This window comes from Chrysochloris asiatica, unplaced genomic scaffold (genome assembly GCF_000296735.1).
Source record: "Chrysochloris asiatica unplaced genomic scaffold, ChrAsi1.0 scaffold00026, whole genome shotgun sequence".
NCBI lineage: Eukaryota > Metazoa > Chordata > Mammalia > Afrosoricida > Chrysochloridae > Chrysochloris > Chrysochloris asiatica.
The window spans coordinates 5,852,532-5,867,508 of NW_006408544.1; the positions used below are offsets into that span (position 1 = coordinate 5,852,532).

General features: G+C 36.6%; 1 protein-coding gene across 1 annotated transcript in view; it reads right to left on the reverse strand.

The window, feature by feature from the left end:
• ZSWIM5 (zinc finger, SWIM-type containing 5) overlaps positions 1–14,977 on the reverse strand; it is a 317,188-nt gene that overhangs the window by 146,585 nt on the left and 155,626 nt on the right. Inside the window, exon 2 of the mRNA XM_006839698.1 lies at positions 11,417–11,773. Coding sequence (XP_006839761.1) covers positions 11,417–11,773 — 357 coding nt within the window. The remainder of the gene's footprint in view (positions 1–11,416; positions 11,774–14,977) is intronic.

Here is a 14,977-nt window from a genome sequence, read left to right on the forward strand (position 1 = left end):
TATGATATTGATGAAGAATACTGAAAGTACTGTGGACTACCAGAAGAATAAACAAATCTATCTTGGAAGAAATCGAGCCAGAATGCTCCTTAGAAGTGAGGATGGTGAGACCTTTCTCTCTTTAATATAGGCATGTGGTCAGCAAGGACCAGTCCCTAAAGAAGGACATCATACTTGGTAAAGAGGAGGGTCAGCAAAAAAAAAAAAAAAAAGGGAGATCCCATGAGATGGAATGACATAGAGGCAACAACAATATATTTGAACATCAATCACAACAATCGTAAGGATGGTACAGGACCAGGCAAGGCATGTTTCATTCTATTGTGCACAGGGTCACTATGAGTTGAAAACAACTCGATGCTACCTAACAATGAAAAGTTGAACATAGAACTTCCATGTGACACAATATGGTGTGATGGATTTTTTTTTTAAGTTTTTGTTGTGAATTGTGTGATAGTTTACAGGGGAGAACATCGGTTTTACACTCATCATTTCATTGCAATGATTACAATCTCTTCTGTGCATTATTACAACCTCCTCCGTGCATTGTGATGGATTGGTTTTATATGGCCTTCCTAGTCATGATCTTGAAACTCCCTAGTCATGATCTTGAAACTCCCACCAAAAAGTTTGGTGGGTCACTTTTGCCATGCTGTTAAGCTTAAAATTAGGCACTCCAGAGGTGGAAAGAGGGATCTCTTGACAATCAAGAGAGAAAAGCCAGGAGTGGAGTGTGTCCTTTGGATCTGGAATCACTGTACTGAAAACTTCCTTGACCCAGGCAACAGACCTGTGATACCAGAGAGATGGTAAGAAGCAGTGACAGAGAAAATGGCAACAGCAGGAACAGAGCAGCAGAACTAAAAGATTGGCACCAGACAGAGCAGTGGGCTTCCTAACTCATGGAGCAAGAAAGTAGAATGCCTTTGGCAGTAGGCTTGCTGGCAGAGGGGTGTCTCTGGGTACTTTTTGGAGCTAGGTTTGCCAATCCATGTAACTAGAGTTGTGCAGCTCTGAGCTGAACCCTTATTGGCAGAGTATAGTGCCTCTGAGCACTTATCAGCAGAGCTAAAAGAGCTTTGTAACACTTGCCCAAGCAGAGCGGAGGCTAACAAGAGATTGTCCTGATTAAAGAACTACATCTTGAGTCATTTCTGATTCTGAATTGTAACCTATTACTTCTCCAATGAACCCTAATAGTGAAGTGGGTTACATTTTGGGCTGCTAACCCCAGAATCAGCAGTTTGAGCCCACCAAGCACTTTGCAGGAGAAAGATGAAGCTTTCTGTAAACATTTATAGTCTCAGAAAGCCAATACAGGGTAATTATGATACGGAACCAATTCGATAGTACCTAACAACAACAAGTTCCCCCAATGAACTCCATAATTTTGAGTATTGTTTGTGAGTTCTGTGTGGTCATTTCAATGAATTACTGAACCCAGCAGAGAAGTAGAATGCCATGGGAGGAGTTGGTATCAGACTGTTAAAAAGATTGGAGGGTGGAGGCATGTCTGGCCTCCACCTCAGAGGAATCAGTTTGGGCTTGATTATTCTTGATCTTGATCCTTTCCGCTTGTGAAGTTAAAGGAGATCAGATGCCTCTGCCTTGCCACGTTTGTAGTCCTAGTAATCCCTATCCTAATCCTATATACCCAGAAGAAGCAAAGATAGGAACACAGAAACCTTTACACCAAAGTTCATTGCAGCACTTTTCACATTAACCAAATGGTGAAAACAATTGAGTTGCCCATTAAGAGATGAAAACCATATAAAATGTGGCATATACACACATGGACTACTACTCTCTATAGCAGAAATGAAGTCCTGATGAATGCTATTACATGGATGAACCTTGAATACATCATGCTGAGTAAAACTGGTCAGTTGCAAAAGCATACACCAGGGTGAGTGGAAAATTATCTGCACTCTGGCTACAGAATGAATTCTAATCAACTTTTAGAAAAGACAAATACACCACTTTTTGAAGTAATTTCTTTGCTTGTCCATCCATCAACAAACTTTTGCATTCCTTATTAAAAAATGTTTTAGGCTGAGCTGCAAGCCATGACTGTACCGCTATCTTCACTTCTTCATCAGAAGTGAATCTGCATCCTCAAAGGGCTGCTTTCAGGGGACCAAACAAGTGAAATTCCTCCTATGGCACATGATCAGGACTACTGGGAGGATGCTTTAACACCTCAAAAAGAAGTTTTTGCAGAGAGTCAAGTGTGGGGAGAGGTGTGCACACGTGCATTGTCATGCAAGATCACAACAACTTTGGATAACAGTCTTCTGCATCTAATCTGATGTTTAGGCTTCAGTTCTTCAATGAACACCTCACTATAATGAACACTGTTGATTATTGAACCTGATTCCTGGTAGTGTTCCAATACTGGTCCTTGAGAATCCCAGAAAGCTGTAAGATCAGTTTTCCAGTTGATGGCTGATTTTTAAAAAACTTATCTTAGTTGGCAATTGAGGATGTTTCCATTCCATACTCTACTGTTTACTTTCAGGCTCATAGTGATGAATCCATGTCTTATAACCAGTAATTTTTTTAAAAAAGAAACTATTACCTTCCTTGTGGTGTTGGAGGAGAATACTAAAAGTGCCATGGACTGCCAAAAGAAACAATAGATCTGTTTTGGAAGAAGTGCAGCCAGAGTGCTCCTTGGAGGCCAGGATGGCTAAGCTTCATCTCTCATACTTTGGACATATTGTCAGGAGGAAACAGTCACTGGAGAAGGATGTCATGCTGGGTAAGGTGGAGGGTCAGAGAAAAAGAGGAAGACCCCCAACAAGATGGGTCAGCCAGGTGGCATCATTGATGGCATCAAGTGTGGCGGTGGTGGTGGGGTTGGCCCAGGATCGGACATTGTTTCGTTCTGCTGTGCATGGGGTCACTATGAGTCAGTTCTGACTCGATGACACCTGACAACAACAACAACAACATATGCACAATCAACTGTCTAATAATCCCTTTGCAAGATTGTGGCCTAGAAAATTGTCTTATCCAAACTGTAAACTCAAAGCCAGAAAGCCATATACATATATGCACACATATATATCAAGGCTTTGAATGGATTCAAAAAAATTCAGTTATGGCTGACATAAACAAGGACACGCTGTACAGTGACCAAATCTGCTGCACCTCAGATTGTGACTGCAGTAGGAAACAAGCAGTGGTGCCCTGGTCAAAGATGGCGACTCAACTCATTGCTTTGAATGTTGGCCTGCCTCCATCTTTGAGCTGGGCACCAATGCCCATTTTTTACTGGGTCAAAATCTGACAGGCAAGAGATTTGGTTGCTGTGCAACTGTGGCTGCCCTTGTTTCCATGGGCTATAACTGAATCATTCAGAACCAGTCAGAAGTTCTAGTATGCATACATACATGTTCTAATTGATTTGACTATCAGATGAATCAAATAGAAATGGTGATAGTGGTTCACCTCTTGTTTCTCAATTTTGAAGGGAATGCTTTTAATGTTTCTCATTTTGATTAAGAGCTGTAGCTTTATGGACATAACTTTTATTAATTAAGGCAACAGCCCATGGACCCCTTGAGATGTCCATTAGGTTGAAACTATTTTCATAGTAATATACTAAGATGTTATTTGCTTTTTTTAAAAAAAAAATTTGTTGACTTTTGAAGTGATGTTGCAAAAGAAATAATGGATAAAACAGGGTATCTTAGTATGAATCAAAGGAATGGCATCAAGTTATACTAGTAGTCACTGTTTACTTGCTGCTGGTTTTGACTTACGAATGTCCTTGATGAAGCAGTACAAATTTTTACATTTATCAAATCTCAATCCTTAAGTACACATCTTATTAATATTCTGTATGACAAAATATGAAGTACATATAAAGTGCTCCTGCTATATGTGCAAAGCACTCTGTTGCATGCATACTTAAGTATGAAGGTTGTCTTGAGGAAAAGCACTTTGTGGTTGTTTAAGATGAGTGAATTAATCTGTTTTTCCATGAGATACTATTTTTATTTGAAAGAATAATGAACAGACAATTATGGTTATTCAAATTGGGTATATGGCAGATATTTGCAAAAAAAATGAGCAAAGTGAGCCTATCATTACAAGGAAAACAGCTGACTATTAATTGCCAATGACAAAATCTGAAATTTCAAGTAAAAAATTACTATTTTAGGAAACTTGTATCTGTCACTATGAGTCTGACTATTTTTCAATTTTTAAACACTTTTCTGATAAGATCAGTAGTGACAGTAAAGAAATGCAGTATTTTGATATGAAATGTGTCAACATTTGGAAGATCTGAATAACTTGCAAGATAATATTTTCAAATGACTAATGAATGATATTACAACAACAACAAAAAGAATATTTAAGATGCAAGATAGACCAATGGATTCCCTCCCCTCAAAGGCTTTCAATTGTGTGGATAATGACAAGCTATGACATTGCGAAGTATGAGTATTCTGGAACACTTAATTGTGCTCATGAGGAATCTGTACCTGGACCAAGAGGCAGTTGTTTGAATAGAACATGTGAACACTGGTTTAAAATGAAGAAAGGTGTGCAACAGGGTTGTATTCTTTCACCATATATATGCAACCTGTATGCTTAGCAAATCATCCGAGAATCTGGGTTATATGAAGAAAAACATGGCACCAAGATTGGAGGAAGACTCATTAACAACCTGTGATATGCAGATGGTACAACCTTGCTTGCTGCAACTGAAGAGGATTTAAAATACTTATTGATGAAGATCAAAGAGCACAGCCTTTGGTATGGATTACATCTCAATGTAAAGAAAACAAAAATCCTCACCACTGGACCAATAAACAACATTCTTATCAACGGAGAAAAGATTGAAGTTGCCAAGGACTTCATTCTTCTTGGATCAATCATCAACACTCACGGAAGCAGCAGTCAAGAAATCAAACCAAGTATGGCATTAGGCAAGTCTGCTGCACAAGACCTTTTTAAAGTGTTGAAGAGCAAAAATGTCAGCTTGAGGAGTAAGGTGCACCTGACCCAAGCCATGCGAAAGCTGGACAGTGACTGAGGAAGTCTGTAGAAGAATTGATGCTTTTGAGTTATGGTATTGGAGGAGACTATTGAAAGTGCCATGGGCTGCCAAAACAACCAACAGATCTGTGTTGGAAGAAGTGCAGTCAGAGTACTCCTTGGAGGCCAGGATGGCCAAACTTTCATCTCTCATACTTCACACATATTGTCAGGAGGGACCAGTGGCTGGAGAAGGATATAATGTTTAGTAAGGTGGAGGATCAGAGAAGAGGAGGAAGACCCCCAGCGAGATGGACTGGCAAAGTTACAGCATCAATGGGCTCAAGTGTGGCTACAATTTTGAGGTTGGCCCAGGATTGGGTAGTGTTTCGTTCTGTTGTGCATAGGGTCGCTATGAGTCAGTACCAACTCGATGGCACCAACAGGGTGTCCAAGGAGTGGTTGGTGGGTTTAAATTGCCGACCTTGAATTCAAACAGACCTTGTGGTCCAGCACATTATCCTGCAACACCACACCAGGATTTGAAATAACAGTGGCATAACTTCTAGTTTTATAGTATTATGAAGCCACCACAGTATGACAAACTGACATGCAGCCCATAACAAACTACCTCTGACTAAGTTTTGGTATAATAGCAAAGGAATGTATCCACAATTATCTGAAAAGGCTACTAAAATACTTTTCCTTTTTCTAATCATATACTTATGTTAGGGTGAATCTTCTTAGATACTTCAACCAAAATAACATATCACAACAGCCTGAATACAGAAGCAGATATGAGACTCCAGCTGTCTTCTACTAACCCAGACATTAAAGAAATTTACAAGAATGTAATACAATGGTACTTTTTGGGAAAGTATCATTTTTTTTCATAAAATATTCTATTTATGATACCATATCATGGGTTTGGAGTCCTGGTATAGTGCTGTGGGTTAATGGGCTAAACTGCAAGGTTGGTTTGAACTGTAAGGTCAATGGATCAAGCTTACCAGCCGCTCCTCAAAAACCGTATACAGGGTTGCTGTGAGTTGGAACAAACTCGATGGCACTTAACAAAAACATCATGGGTTTAATATTTTTTTAAATATATGAAATTTTTCTGTTTAAATTCTAGTATTACTTGTTCAAACTCTTGCCCCAGAACCAGATAGCCTCCTAATCTGTGAGAGAGTAAATTTCTGGTTGTTTAAAGCCATTCACGTGTATTTTCTGTTATAGCAGCTCTAAATAACTAAGACAACTAGTGTTTTCATTTGCAACTTCTGCTTCAATTTCTTTATGGAACTATTCAGGCTTTCTATTTCTACTTGGCTAAGTTTTAGCAGGTTTTATTTTTCTGGAATTTTTTTCCATTTATTTGTTTTCAAATTATTTTGGCACAAAGTTGATGGTTTTATATTAAAATTTTAATTTGGGGGGATATTTAATTTAAAAAATTAAAAAATAAATTCTGAAAAGTACATAAATCATAAATGTACAGCTTGATGAGTTAACACAAAGTGATTATAACTGTGTAACACCGAAGTCAAGAAACAGATTACTACTAGAATCCGAGAAGCCTTCTTTTTGTCCCCTTCCAAACACTGTCTCCTTTCCTATTTTCCAGAGGTTAACTACTAACACCATGATTGTTTTAAAACTTTATATAAATGGAGTCATACAATATGTATTCTTCTGTGTCTGGCCTCTTTCACTTGCAAAATTCACCCTTAGCAATATTAATTTATTTTTGTTAATGTATAGTATTCCATTACGAATGTATCACAATTTATTTAGCCATTCTATTGTTGATGAACAATTGGACAGCTTCCATTTTAAGCTATGACAAATTATGCTAATAATGTAAATTATGGTAGGCATAAAAGATAAAAATTTTAGGGTAGAAGGGTATGTATATGTTCAACTTCAGGTACATAATGTCAGTTTCCTACCAGCAGTATATTTACACTCCTACCAGCAATATATGATTTTTAGCTGTTCAATATTCTCACCAATACTTGATATGGATAGCTTTAAAAATTCTAGCCATTCTGGTGGGTATGTATTCCAGATCCATATAATGCTTTTGAGTCTCCCTGATTAGTAATAAATTAAATGATCTTTCAATATGTTTATTAACCATCTGAATACCCTTTTTTTGCTGTGCTCATTTTACTATTTGTAGGAATTCTTTACATAGTTAAGATACAAGCCTCTCTCCAGTTACGTGTTATAAGTATTTTCTCCCACTACTTGCTTGCCTCTTCAGTTTTTTAAGTGACTTTTGATAAACAGATGTTCTTAGTTTTTAATGTAGTTCAATTAACCACTCTTCCTACCTCATGAAAGGATATGAAGATATATTCTCATGGTATCACCCATAAGTTTTATTGTTTTACTTTCAAAAATATCTACAATCCATCTAGAATTGATTTTTCTATATGGTATGAACTACAAACCAAGTTTGAATTTTTTTTTTTTTCTGCATAAATATTCAATAGAATTAGCACTCTTCTTTTCCTATTGGTGGGCACTTAGTGGGATTTTGTCAGTTTGGAAATTCATGTTTTTGTTCTACAAAGTTTTCTTCAATTATTTCATATAGGAATGCTTTAATCTCTGTTTTCTATTTCTGGAACCTCTATTATTTAAATGTTGAACTTCAGGGCTGGTTCTCTTCAATTTTCTTTTTTTTTTCCCCGTATTTTTCACTTCTTTGTCTAAGCTTCCTTAGTTTTATTTTCTAACACTATTATTGAATTGAGGATGTTTTTTGTTTTGTTTCCATTTTGGCATTATATTTGTAATATCCATGAACACTTTTTGTTCTCTAAAAATGTTTTTATACTATCTATTTCTTACTTCTTTTGTAAGTAACTTCTTTTTGTAATAACTTCTTTTATTTCTATAATGCAATTACAAATGCTTTTTAAAAGTTTTCTTCTCTCTACATAGTCTCTATTTCCCCCAAATTGTCTTTTTCTGCTTGTTGTTCTGGTCTTCCATAATATTCAACACTGTTGATCACTTACTTCTTGAAATTCTTTCTTACAACTACTTCAATAATAACTTGCTAGCTTTTTCTCAGTTTGTTTTGCTACTTCCTACACTGACTACATTTTTTTATTACCTGTTTATTCATTCAACAAATATCTGTAGAATATTTATAATTTTCCCAGGTACCATAGTAAGTGATATGGATGCAGAAATTAGTAAGACATGGTTCCTGACCTGATTCCTCAAGTTTTTTTCCCCCACTTTTCTCTTGGTATTCACTTTCTATGAATAAGCTGGAAGTGAAATTTTGGCCAAGATGATGTATCCCGGAGAACTTTGAGAGGTGGTGCCACCAGAAGAAATCACAAAAAAGACATGGAGCCTACCAGCCACTCCTTGGAAACCCTACACAAGGTTGTTATGAGTCAAAATTGATTTGACGGCACTTAACAAGAACAAGAACAACCATGATTAATATTAGAAAATGGTTTCAGGGAAGTGAGGAACAGAGTAAGGTCTAGATCTATTCCTATGATGAAAAACAGTCAACAGGCAGCTTTAGAAATCTTATTCCTGGTATCTTAGGTCTGTTTCAGTGAAGAGCAGGGTTACAGAAAAAAGAGAAGAAGGGTGTTTTAAGTATTTAAATATTCTGGAAGGAAAAGAAACATGACTTCAGATTCCATCTCTGTGCTACAGACGCCAATATTTTGAATTTCCTCATCAATTCCAGAACCATATAGTCAACTTGCTATCAGAAATATTTACCAAAATATTCTTTAAACCCCTCAAACTTATATTAATCTTCCTTTCAAATTCATTCATCTTCTTATGCTGCCTCAATGAATGACCACATCATCATCAAATCATCAATGCCACCTGAGTTACATAAAATTTGGAATTCAATTTTCTTCCTTTTCCTCTTCTTTACTCTCAACTCATTCAACACACCTGCATGTTGCACCCAGTCCATTTTATCTCTACAGTACAGGCATACCTTGGGGGTATTGTGGGTTTGATTCTAGACCACTACAATAAAGCAAAATTCGCAATAGAGCGAGTCACATGAAATTTTTTATTAGTTTCCCAGTGCATATACAAGTTATATTTACACTATATTATAGTCTATTAAGTGTGCAATAGTATCATGAAAAAGTCTGAAATATTATGAGAATAACCAAAATGTGATACAGAGACATAAAGGAAAAATGGTGTCAATAGACTTGCTTGTTGCAGGGTTGCCACAAACTTTAAATCTGTAAAAAACACAGTAGCTTCTAAGCACAAAAAAGTGAGGTGCAATAAAATGAGGCATGCCTATGTCTTTCTTTTTGTACATATTTTTAGTACCACTGCCTATATTAGCACTGGTTATCAGGCATAGATTAGAAAAGGGCAGTGCAATGCTATGGAGCCTGTGGTGGTGGTGGTGGTGGTGGTGGTTGTGTGCTGTTGAGTTACTTCTGACTCATAGCGACCCTGTATAGGGTTTCCAAGGCTGTAAATCTTTAGGGGAGCAGAAAGCCTCATCTTTCTCCTGCAGAGTGGCTGGTAGATTTGAATAGTTGACCTTGTGGTTAGCAGCCCAACTCATAACTCACTACACTACCAGAGGTCTGTATGGAAGCTGGGGTAAAAAGCTAATATACATATAAGATAAATATAGTCACAGAAGCAACAGTTTCTGGAGAAGGTTGAAGGTCTCATCTCAAGTTCAATGTGGCAATTTCAACCTAATTTTAGACCAGTAAGATACTGGGATGAAGGCTGCTTCAGCACAGAGATGGTGTAAACAGGGAATAGGTTGTTTCAGTGACAGTAATGATGAAAAAAGGATAAGTCAATATAGGTCCTGAATCAAGGTGGACAGTTCAAGAAAAGGCAAGAGAGCTTGTAAATATGTAACCAAATCCAATGCTGTAGAGTCAATTCTGACTCATAGCGACCCTATTTTTATGGAAGCAGACTGCCACAAAGTAACTAGTGAGTTTGAACCACCAATCTTTTGGTCAGAGCCAAGTGCTTTAGCCACTGAACTACCATGGGTCACTGAAATAGGCAACAAGTGCTATTAAATTCTCTGAAAGGGAATAAGACAAGAAATCCAGTTGTTAGGGTTTAATGCTATACTTCTCTCTGGTGCTATAGACCAGAGTGGGTGATTGGGCATAACAGGTCCTTAATCTCTCATTTAAGGAGACCAGAGAAGTAGAACAGTCTGCCCATTTTGGGGTAAGAAGAGATAATTAGAACTATTCTTTGACCATACTACTCAACTAGTGAGAACCCAGTTACCATGCAAACGCTACAACTTTGAATATAATGCAACAGAAGATTATGCTGGTTACCAAGAGCTCTTGGACGTCTGTATATCTGAATATTCCTGTTTCTGAGAATTGATGAGGTTGTCTGTAGGACTTGCTGGATTTGTTGGACTATTAGAAAAAGCAAGTCCTATGGCACATAAACTGGTGTATCATATAGGCCACCCAAGTGGTCTCATTGCATCTTTTACAAAGGTCTTCCTAAAATACAGATGTAATAAAAGTTATTCTTCTAAAAGTTATCTTCTTAATAAAAATGTAATATAGAGAAACATTAAAAAGCATGAGTTCTGATGTCAGATAAGTCTAGGTAATAAATAATTTTCTTATTTATAAATTATAAATGATAGTAACACTATCTCATAGGGTAGTTTTGAAGGCTAAATTAACATATATAAAGTCCTTTGCATGATTCCTGGTACACAGTAGGCTCTAATAAAAAAAAGTGAAATAATTGGCTTGTTTAATACCTCTTTCTAGAAATCTTTCAATGGCTTTCTATGATTAAATTCCTATAATCTGGCTTCATTACAAAAGCAAGCATTTGTATCAGACTTGTCTGACTTTTCTACAAGATTATATGCTACTTGAAGGCAGGAGCCACGTCTATTTTTATTTCCTCAACAACCAGCATGGTTCCTGGCCCATAGTAGGTTCTCAAAAATATTTGTTGAATGAATAAGTGAATATAAGCTCTCTGTCTATTCATGTACCCACGTTGTATAGCTCATAATAAGCACAACACTAACAGATGTTCCTCAGAATAACACTGAAGCCATGTAGGATTCTGAAATGCCAGAAAAATTCTCATAGCTATTTTATATTACTAAATGGCACAAATTATTTTGTGATTTCTTTTACTCTTGAACATTTTGGGCTCTGGGGACAGAAATTGTGTGGATAACAAAAGTTCATAAACTAACAATATATAACTTTCATGAAGCAAATAATTAGACTGCTTCAAGAAAGCAAGACTTAAATACATACTTGTATAGATAGAATGAATTGATTAAATTATTGTAATTACAAAATCACCCCATTACTAAGCATATAATATAAATATAGCAAAAAGGAGACTTTTCACAACTAAAATGTTGAACAATTACCATGTACTTGGTTGATTTCTGAGTTGGAAGATAGAATCTCATCTGCAAGTTTCTGTGCAGTAGGAAGAACTTCAGTGTGGTGTGCCGTAATTAAATATTGAATAAACTTTTGTAGCTGATCCCTATTCATCTGGAAAAGGGTTTCTGAGATAGGAAGACGTAATTTGATTTGGTCTGGTTTGCGGATCCTGTAGAGCGAAAGTGCTACCACATGAGCACAGTAGAATATGTCCTTGTTCCCACAGCCACATGTCACTGAAGTGATTTTACATCGATCAAAACTGATTGCAACTTTGTAAGTCATTGCAGGTTCAGAAGCAGTGGCTGGCTCAGTTACTGTGCCACTCAGATGGAAGCCTATGGAAACAAACAAACAAAAATTATGTTTAGAGAGATTTTGCAGTCAGAAACTTAGTTTATTATCATACATTTCAATTCATCAATTCAGAAATGATTTACTGAATATATCTTATATACATGGTAGGTTCTGTCAATGAAACTCAACCCTTGTTCTCAAAGAACACACAATCTAGAAATAAGGGTCTTAAAGAACGAAGGTCCTTAATCTGGAGTCCACGAACTTCTGGAACTTAAATGGAAAATTTTTGCTTGTTTGTAGTTATGTTCATTTTCTTGGAGGGACCGTTTATAGTTAATCATCATTGTCTCAACAGTGTTTATGATCCCAAATAAGTTAACAGCCTCTGTAATAGATTTTGAGCTCTGGGTAGGGCCAAAGGTAAATCCATAAATAACATCAGTACAATGTAGAATAAGTTAAGTGGAAGAGTAACTAAGAGTGCCACGAGGAAGGGTAGAAGAGAGAACAAGGAAGATCAAGGACAACATTTGTTATTCAAAACATACAATTATCAAATGGTGACCATGTTGTTGTTTGTTGCTGTTGACTTGACTCCAACTCATGGTGACCTTATGTAACAGAATGAAATGTTACCTACTCTTGTGCCATCTTCATGATCTTTGGTATGACTGAGTCCATTATTATGACTATTGTCAAACCATCTCATTGAGAGTTTCCCTCATTTTTACCAAACATTATATCCATTTCTAGTGACTGGTCTTTCTTTAGTCCATGTTCTTGCTTCTAAGGAACATTCTGATTGTATTTCTTCTAAGACTGATTTGTTAATTCTTTGGCAGTCCATGGCATTGTCAACATTCTTTGTCAACTCTACAATTTAAATGTCTTTCTTTTTTACTGTCCAGCTTTTGCATGGATATGAGGCAAGTGAAAAGACCGTGGGTCATGGACTACCTAAAAGGCAAGAAACCTCATATGACATCTAAGGTTAAGGTTGTTATAGTGAGATTATGTACTGTTACTCCTCTGCTTACTAGGCATACAGCACCAATAATTTTGAAATGTAGAGAGAATACATTTTAAGTTATAACTACATTGAAAAAAGTCATATAACAATAAATTAATTATAAATATACTATTTATTGTTCTTTAAGTACGATTCTTTATCTTTGTATTCAGAAAGTATCTGCTAAGATGCAAAGGATTGGTCTCTCTCCTGTCAAAGCAACAAAGAGCAAAGGAAATAAAAATGTATGGAAACAATTAGTCCAAAGGGTTAATGGACTGTGTGAACCACAGCAGAACTGGATAACAGAAAAAATACATGGTTCCTGGTTACCACTACTGATAATCCTGAAATGGATCACAAATGAGTCCTGGACAGAGTAGGAGAAAAACATGGACCAAAACTCAAAATCACAAAAAAGACAAGGCTTATTGGCCTTAGTGACTAATGAAACTCTAGAGACTATGATCCTAAGCCACCTGTCAAACTTGGAACCAAACTCATCCCTGTGGCTCAGTTTTCAGCAAACAATAGATATAAGCAACCATTTGAGATCAAAAGGGCAGCATTTGCCCAGTCCTGGTATGGCACTGTAGGATAACCACAGGACCACAAGGTCAGTTTGAACCGAAAGATGGGTGGTTCAAACTCACCAGCCACTCCTCGGAAACTCTATACTGGGTTGCTGTGAGTCGAAATCCCAATTCAATGGCACTTAACAATAACAACAATACAGTTGAGAAGACAGGAAGGGAAAGAAGGAGAATGGAAACAGAAACATGGGGAGGAAGTGGGAAGAGTGTTGTTAAATTGTGGGGATTATAATCAATGTCACAAAACAAAATTTGTATGAATTGTTGAATGAAACTAATTTGCTCTATAAACTTTTCATACAAATTATAATAAAAAGCTTTAAAAAAAAGAATATTTATTCAACGAATTATTCAGAGATTCAACAAACGTTTAACACCTCAAATATCAGACACTTTTAGGCCTTGTTATTGTTAGATGCCACTGGGTTGGTTCCAATTCATAGAGACCATGTGCACAACAGAACGAAACACTGCCCGGTCCTGCATCATCCTCATGATCACTGTCATGCTTAAGCCTACTGTTCCTGCTATTGTACCAATCATTCTCATTGGAAGTGTTCTTCTTTTTCACTGACCCTCCACTTTAACAAGTATGATGTCCTTCTCCAGGGACTGGTTTCTCCTGGTAATATGTCCGAAGTATGAGAGACAAAGTCTCACCATCTTAGTCTCTAAGGAACATTCTGAGTATACTTCTTCCAACAAAGATTTGTTTGTTCTTTTGGCAGTCACTGGTATTTTCAATATTATTCTCCAACAACATAACTCAAATTTGTAATTTCTTCTATGGTCTTCCTTATTCATTGTCCAACTTTCACATGTATATGAGGTGATTGAAAAATGCCTTGGCTTGGGTCTGGCGCACCTTAGTCCTCAAGTTGGTAACTTTGCTCTTGAATACTTCAAAGTGGTCTTGTGTAGCATTATTTGCCTAATGCAATATGTCATTTGATTTACTGACTGCTGCTTCCATCTGTCTTCATTGTGAATTCAAGCAAAATGAAGTTTTGACAACTTCAATCTTTTCTCCATCATGATGTTATTATTGGTCTAGTGGTGATGATTTTTATGTTCTTTATTTACATTGAGGTATAATTCATACTGAAGACCTAAGTCTTTGATCTTCATCAGTATTTTGAGTTCTCTTTGCAAGAAGGATTGCATCGTCTGTATATTGCAGGTTGTTGTGATTCTTCTTCTAATCCTGAGGAAAAAAACAATTCTTCTTCATATAACCCAGCTTCTCAGATTACTTGCTCAGAATACAGATAGAATAAGTATGGTGAAAAATACAACAATAGCACACACACCAGTAATTATCAACACATCTTGATTGCATATTTGATCAATTTCAGACTGAAGATGTTATTAGAAGTCTTCAATTACATCATCACTGACCTTAGTGGTTTTACGTAAATTTGAATAATGGTGATAATGACTGGTCTTCCTTGTAGGTATATGGATATTATCCTATCACAGACAACATTGTACTTCAAGACAGCTGAAATATTCTTTTTGATGAATGCAATACCATTTCTCTTGAATTTGTCCTTCCTGGCATAGTAAACTATATGATTATCTGTTTCAAAATGGCTGATACCCATTTCAGCTCACTTATGCCTAGGATATTGATCTTTATG